The 8,038-nt window shown below is 53.9% G+C and overlaps 1 protein-coding gene across 1 annotated transcript in view; it reads right to left on the bottom strand.

Moving 5' to 3' along the window:
- TLL2 (tolloid like 2) overlaps positions 1–7,740 on the bottom strand; it is a 115,804-nt gene extending 108,064 nt beyond the window's left edge. The window contains exon 1 of the mRNA XM_006210577.4: positions 7,489–7,740. Within this exon, the coding sequence (XP_006210639.1) occupies positions 7,489–7,684 (196 nt within the window). The 5' untranslated portion in view covers positions 7,685–7,740. The remainder of the gene's footprint in view (positions 1–7,488) is intronic.
- Positions 7,741–8,038: the final 298 nt, after the last annotated feature.

The following is an 8,038-nucleotide window of genomic DNA, read 5'->3' on the forward strand; positions in this document are numbered from 1 at the left end:
TTGTCTGCTCCAGTTCAGATACTTGGTTTCCTGCCCTTGGAAACCTTGTTGGATTTCTGCGGGGGTGAAAACAATAAAAACAATACTATTTACTACATGTTTACCATGTTCCAGGCACCATTCTAAGTGTTTTGTCTATATTAACTCATCTAATCTTCATAATAACCCCCCGTGGTAGGTGTCAGCATCCATATTTTATAGATGAGGAAACAGAGATCCAGAAAGCTTCAGCAGCTTGCTCAGGGTCCCACAGCAATTAAGCGGAAGAGGCAGGGTCTGAACTCTCTCTCACGGGAGGGGAAGGCGGTGTTGTTCATGGGACTCAGTTTAATCCCCACACCTTTCGTGCGTGACAGGTTCTTCGGAGGCCACAAAGTGATAGTGACATTTCACATTCACTGAGTGCTTCTCTTTGCTGAGCAAAATACCAAGTGCCTTTCATACAGCAGCAGCCCATGAAATAAGTTTCTTTTAATTGCATTATGTAGACTCAGGGAAGTGAGGCTTTGAAGGCTGCAGGACTTGCTCAAGGTGTCACAGTTAGTGAGTGACAGAGATGAGACGGAAAATCCAAGTCAGCCTGACTCCAAACGTACCAAACCAACAGCTGGGGAGGAGCCAGGTGCTCAAACAAGCACAGCCTGGGCTGGGCAGAGCCGTGATAGTGGCCGGAGAAGTGATGGTTAGGGGAAGGTCTGGAGCTGCTGGATGAGAGGGCCCAAGCTGTCTGTGCTTGGCTTCCATCAGGAGCATCTTCCCGCTGGGGAGGCCATGCCTGTGAGCTCCCAGGGACAGGGCTGAGCTTGACTGGCACTTAGCTCCCCAGCACCCGGTGTGGCCCTGCCCGTGCCAGGCGCCCTGCAGATCCGGGGCTGTTGTGATGGCCCCTCCTCTCCATTCACAGTGCTGGACAGAGGATTAAAGGACACACCCCACACACATGCCACCCCTGGGACAGGGGGCAAGATGCTGATCCCTGCATGGCTGGGCATGATGAAGATTAAAAAAATGAGTTCCACTGGAGTCAGAGTTGGGGACCCACTTGTGGACTTTTCTGTCTGGAGAAGTTGAGCTCTGCCCACACAGACAGCATGGGAAGTCAACGGAGCACCAATGTTGGGCAGAGAAGCTGCCCGAAGGCCTGAAGCTCAGTATCTCCAGATGCAAAATGGGAACCATCCCAGCTGCTCATCTACATGGGGGGGCTGGGTGGAAGGTCAACAGGGTGTCCTTGCTATCATTCAGCTCTTGGAACATTCTCGCCCCACAGCGGCTGATGTGTTCCCCTCCCAGCCTCCCCTCCCCCAGAAGCTGCCTGCCCCAGCGTGACCCGTGGCCTGATCGGGACCTCTGGGCTCTGCTGGGTGCCTGAGGGCCACCCGTCCTCTGCCTGTCCAGGAGACCTGAACCCTCAGCCTGGGCGGCTGTGCTCTCAGCCGTCAGTTCATCAAGAGCCAAGATGGAGCGTTTCTCCCCCAGTTCTGCCCTGGCCCGTCCTTGTGCTCACTGACTTTTTTCTTTTTAATCTTTATTGGGCTAGAACTCACATACCAAAAAATTCACCCTTCACTTACTTTCAAGACCCTGTTTGCCAATAACTATCAGGTCTGAATTTAAGAATCCCTGACTGTACTATGTGAAATCATTTGTTCATTTATCACAAAAATTCAACTTCCTCTATAGCATTTCAGCAAGAGTTCAAGAAGCACTTGCGAGCACCTGCTCTGTACTGTAATAATGTACTGTCATAATCAACCATTGAACTCTTGCCTTGTGCGAGAAACTGTGCTGAGCACGTGACCAACACTGCCTCATTTAGTCCTCACAGCAACCCTGAGAAGTGAATATTAGTAGTTCTTCTCAGGTGAGGAAACTGAGGCTCAGAGAGGTTAAGTAACTTTCTCAAGGTCACAAAGCAGGTCATGGGCAGCAGATTTTGGATCCAGATCTATCAAGTATCAAAGCCCTTGCTCTTAACCACCTCGTGCCCTGCCCCAGGGCACTTTGCGGGTGAAATGTTGGAGACAGAAGTGGACTAGATGCTGCTCCCGCCTGGAGAAGTGGGAAAGATAAACATTTCATTTCCATACAGCCTTGAAATATTTAGACTCCATCAAATCAGCACCTGCCCAAATCAGCAAGGATACCACGACAAGTAGGGATAAAAATAAAGTTGTAAAAATGCCAGCCGCCCTCACCTGGCTGTGGCCCATGGGGAGAGATGGCAGCTCCCACTTTGGCGACAGGCTGTGCCAAGGAGACAGGCTTCCAGGAGGCACCATGGGAAAGAAATCGTGTGCCTGAGAAGCCAGGGCATCTGCCCCTGCCATGAAGGATGGAAACTCTGGGGGAGTGTTGCCTTGGACTTCAGCTTCCCCAGCTCCACCCAGAGCATCTCAGGGGAGCTTCATTTTCCAGGCTGACAGTGAGCTTGGAGGCTCCTTCAGTCATGGACCCAGACCAGACAGGGCCAAAAATCATTTTTCCCTCATTCGGCCAATATTGATGTGTACCTGTAATGTGCCACTGGGCACTGGGCACAGAGCAGTGGCCAAAGCAGATAAATTGCTGACCTCTGACAGTTTGACAGTTTAGCCTCACATCAGTAGCATGAGGGCTGCTGGCAGGAGCTGCTCCAGAGAATGCTGTCCTAGAGGGCCCTGGGTGACCCCAAAATAAGGATGGATTGGTAAGGTCACTGTGTCTGAGAGAGAATGATACAGCAGAGGGGGGCCCCAAATTCCAGGCAGAAGTAAGGTCTGAAAGTGTGAGGAAGGACTAGAAATTTCCTTGTGAGGCAAGAACTAGTCCCCAGGCCAGCACCCTCACCCCTAGCTCCTGAGCCATCTGCTGCCAGGGACTATGTTTATTTATGTAGGACTATATATATTTATCATATGTGAGGGCCCTGGCATTTATCAAGCCACCAGCTGAAAAGGAAAGCTGGCTGTCAGCCAGTTCCCTTGGGTTTAATAAACCCCAAAGGCGACAGAGCATTTAACAGTTTACAAAGCATTTGTATATTATTTGAGCCTCAGGTAGACAATATCAGTAACCTGAGTCCCATAACCTCAGCCCAACTCTGCGCAGTGCCACGCTTCTCCTGAGTGGCTCCCCACTGTTCTGCTTGTGAAAGTTTTCTGAACCTGTCTAGCCCACAGCACCCACACACGCAGATGCAGGCCAAACATGCAGGGAAGTTCAAGCCTCAAGGAGTGGTCGTTTGTTCCCAAACTGGCTGCATCCATACTCCCCATTCCACGTGCTCTTTTAAAGCACTGTGACTTTGACCCTCCTTCTGTGGCAGGGTGGGATATGTTCCCTCCCCTTTAATCTGGGAGAGCATGTGACCATGGTGGGAGTGACAACATGGAGCTTCTGAGGCAAGGTCATAAAAGGCAATACAGCTGCCACCTGGTTCCCTGGGGATGCCTGCACTTAGAATCCAGCTGCCATGCTGTGAGGAAGCTGAACTAGCCCACGTGGCTGGACCACACAGAGAGGCCACTTATAGGTTCTGGTCAACAGTCCAACTGAGGCCCAGGAAAACAGCTGGCCTCAACTGCCAGATGCGAGAGAATGAGCCTCAAGATGATTCCAGCCCCCAGTTTGTCAAGTCCCCCTCAAGTCTCCCCAGCAGAGGCTCAGATGCTGTGGAGCCGTGACAAACCACTTCTGCTGTGCCCTTTCCAAATTCCTGATCCAGTGGTTGTTCTACACCATGGAGCGTCGGTGGGTTTTTACACAGGAATAGAAACTGGAAAAGGGAGCAAACAATGAAGGACAGCAGCCTTTGGATAAATGCTCCAGCCTCCTACTCCCTGGGCAGATAATTCTGGGAGGCCTTAGGGAAGGGCTGGGTGGAGACATGGCCCCAACAACTAAAGCAGATACCTCAATCCCAGTCCCTTCATTGGATTTCCTCCTTCCCTGTCACGCTCGCTCTGCTCCCTCACCCTGCTTCTTGGGACCACCTCCCAAACAATCTATCTACACACAAGTCCTGTCTAGGACTTTGCTGTCTCAGGAAGGCAGCTACAACTTGCCTTATGTTTGCCCTACAAGGCAAGCAGTTTTGTTCCCTTCCCCATTTTGCAGGTGGAGAGGTGAAGTGACTTGCTCAAGACCACACAGAGAGTAAGAGGCAGGGTCAGGATAAGGACCCAGGCCTCTGACTCTGAACCCAGCTAAAGAGTTTTGGGCGAGGGCAAGTGGGCAGGAGAAGCCCTCAGAAGCTTTGCGAAAGTTGTTCTCAGGGGCATGGTCATTGAAAGGATGTCTTGTAATTTACAGTCAGCTGAACTCTTGACCTCACGGTATTAGATAACAAACAGCAGAGCCAGTGGACCACCAGAGACCATGCCCAGGAAGCCCCACGCTTCTTACCAGTCCCAAACCCACTCCCACTCTGCAATCATCTGTTTTAAAGCATCCCTTTTTACAGAAGCAAATAGATCGTTCACTAGTAAGTTTAAAATTTACAGTTTAAAACTTGCTTTGAAGGTCAACATGAAGATGTTCTTTCAACAAGTTTCTAGGAAATCTGTTTATAAGGTACTGAATTATCTGTCAGGTATTGTTCTAAGCACATTAACCTACTAGGGATTATCTTCATTTACAAATGAAGAAACAAAGGCACAGAGAAATTAAGTGACTTGCCCAAGGCCACACAGTTTGTAAATGATAGAGTCAACAATACAGTGTATAAGTGATAAAACTGCAAATGATAGAACACTAATCAATTTGGTCAATCTCTGAGAGACTGAGTTGGAAGCAAAGGTCACAGAATCATAGAACACTGAGAAGGAAGGGGCCAGGGGCACAAATTCAAGTACTCATAAGGTATGAAGCGAGCACAGGGCAGGATGGCAGATGTGGACTAAGAGAGTTTGCTCCCTGGATCTGTCAGTTTGCAACCCTAACTTGTCCAACAGCTTCACTCCATGCATGAGGAACTGAGGCCCAGAGAGGAGGGGACTTGCCAGGGAATACAGCTCCTGAGGGGCCGGGAACAGATCCTAGCACTCTGTCTGCACTTGGCGTCCATAGCAGAATGGAGACCCACACTCAAGAAGGGGCAAGTGGGAGGCTGTTTTAGGTTTGAAGCCCTGAGGCAAGTCCTAGGCAGAGGGCTTCTGGCTAGAGGAGTCAGGGAGTTAGCAGGTGCCTGGGATGGGAGGAAGTCTGCCCCATAAGGTTTAGTTTAATATGTAACCAGCAAAGGAGTATTGCCCCGAAAGCTGAGAGGCACGTCCTTTCACTAACACTCCTGTACCTTGGTGAACTGCTTATTGCCCTTCCAGAAGGCTGTTCCCTTGCTCAGGACATTCCCAGAAGCATAGGCAGACTGATGTGACATTTTCCAGGGTCTCCCATCACATCGCCCTCTTCTGGCCACTCTCAGCATCAGCATGGATGAGGGAGAGGTCAAGGGGCTGAGAGGATCCAGGATGACTGTGGAGGACGCACAGAGCTGGTTCAAACCATACACCTGAGATCCTCTACTTTCCGGCCCTACCAGCTTGAAGAGTCACAGAATATGCATGCTCTGGTTATCCAGCATTTTCACCAAAATTACCGGGGAAAAATGAGGTCCCAAGAGGCAAACCTGCCGCAGGGTTATTCTGTAAGGCCGAGACTGGGAACTGGGGAGCTCTCACAGACAGGCCTATGCCTCTTTCACCCGGATTCACAGTGCCCAGATCAGCATCCAGTGTCCCAGAGGTGCTCAGTACATTCCTGAACATGCTAGCTGCTGCCCCTGTCCAGGCCCCTGCTGCCTCCCCAGTCCCCCAGTTCACACCCAGTAGATGCAGGTGCTGGTGCAGGTGCAGGTGATGGCTGACCCACCCCACTTAGTCCCCATCCCATTTTCGCAGCCTCAGTGTCCCTCCTTCAGGGCAAGGCCACCATTCCAACAGTGCTCCAGAGACTCTTCAGCCTGGTCAGGACCTGGGTCCAATGCGGAACTGAGATGCCTCAGCCAGGGCATGCAACCTGCTGACATTCTCTCAAATCACCCAGGAACCAACCCTCTGCCCACCTTCCTAACTCACAGGATGCACAAGGTACAGCAATAAATGGCTATTCTGGAGGAATCTTCCAGCAGGGTAAGATCAGGCCTCTCAAGCTTGGTTTGATCTTCAACCTTCACAAGATTCTCAAGTCTCACACTCTTCTATGTCCTCTGGCCTCTGAGTAACCTGGTCTTCCCCAGACTTCACCCAGTTCTGACCTGCCCAACCCCCAGCCTAGACCACAGTCGCTGCACTAACAACACGAATAGTGTCCTCACCATTATTTCATTTTCAGAGAATTTTACCATTAATCATCTGAGTCCTCCTATAATTACGGTCCCCAATTTAGCTAAGGAAACTGAGGCTCCCAGAGGTCTTCAGGGAGTGTAGAATGGGGCCACAGTGGCCCATGGCACTTCGCACATCAACTGGGAAAAAAAGCATTCTGCCCTTCTGCGGATAGAGGCCGCGAGCTTCCCTCCGGCCGCTCGTCTCTGCGGGCCGCCCAGAGAAACGGCCGGACCCTGCCCAGGGATAACCACCGCTACTCGCGGCCCCCGGCCAGCGGCCAGGAGTGTCTTGGCGGACTTCGGAGACCGTGAGTACCCGTCTGTCTCAGATGGGAACTGCCCCAGTCCCATCGGCTCTCTTTGGAACAGGCGCTTGGGCCCTTCTGGGGCTATTCCGGCACGGACACTGCTCCCGGCGGGACGCAACAACCGGTTGGTGGCTCGTGGGAAGCGAGAGCTGCAGTGCCCAGGCCGCGATTTGCGCCAGAAAAGACCCGCGCGTCCCGGGGCGCGGCTTCCTGGTGGGATTAGAGCACCTGACGACTTCCATCTCCGCCAGCCCAGGACGACCCCCAGGCCGCGACCACGCTGAGACGGCTACAGGGAAGTTTGCGGCAACTTGAGTCATGCACATTCTCCTTCGGCTACCGCTTTCCTTTTGCCTGCCGTGAAGCTTTTCGGTTTTTTAATTATCTGCCCAAGAGTAACCACAAGATCTTCGGAAACTTTGCGTGAAACTTAGCAAATGCCATGAAATCGGACCCAGCAACTCCATCTGAGCCTGGGAACGCCGCGCCCAGCCCGGCTCCTGTTCCTCTGCTCCTGCCCAGCGTGTCCCGCGGTGGCGGGTGCTGACCACCTGGCTGTCAGGCGGCCGCGGCGCCCGCCCCAGCCCCTGGGCGCCCTCTCGGCCTCGGGCACCCGCCCTCTTTTGCCTTGGGAACGCTCCCGCGGCCGCTACCATGTGTGCGCCGCACACCAGGGGCCGGGACGTCCCAGCCAGAGTGGTATTTAAGCAGTCCCTCAGGGGCATTGTTTTCCCGGGGAGCCCGGGGGATCTCGGGGAAGGGGAGGGGAGACCCATTCCATAGACGGCAGCGCAGGCTTGCCCACCACCTCATTTACATTTCAAAGGCAAACTTCTGCCGGACTTGCCCCGCGGCAGCGGCGGCGGCACCTACCGGCTTTGCACGGGTCGTGGTAATGTTCCAGCTGCTGCTCCGCGCCCTCCTCGCCTTCCAGCGCGGAGTAGTCCCAGAAGTCTGAGGAGTCCGAGCGCTCCCCAAGCCCCCCGGCGTCGCGGGGCACCGGCAGCAGCAGTAGCAGGAGAGGCAGCAGCAGTGGCACAAGGGCCCCGAGCGCAGTCACCCGGGGCATGGTTGCGAGGGGCTGGCGAAGCCTGAGGGAGTAGCGGGCACCGAAAACTAGGCTCAGGACGGTGCACGGGGTCGGGTCGGCGGCCGCCTGGGCGCAGCGATTACGCGCGGCTGCCCGGCATGGGTCGGGTGCAGAACCAGCAGAGTCCTCCGGTCCGCGTTGGGGCACCCAAGAAGCCGCCGCTCGGAGCTACTTGCCCGGCGGCCGAAGCTGCAGCGGCTGCGACTGTGGCTGTGGTGGCGGTGGTTGGAGCAGTGGCCGCTCCGCCCCTCTCCACCCGGGCTGGACCACACAGCCCTCGCCAGGGGCCCTGGGCAGCCAATCACTCGGGCGCCCGAGGCGAGGCTCCTCCTC

Source organism: Vicugna pacos, chromosome 11 (assembly GCF_048564905.1).
Source record: "Vicugna pacos chromosome 11, VicPac4, whole genome shotgun sequence".
NCBI classification, from domain to species: Eukaryota; Metazoa; Chordata; class Mammalia; order Artiodactyla; family Camelidae; genus Vicugna; species Vicugna pacos.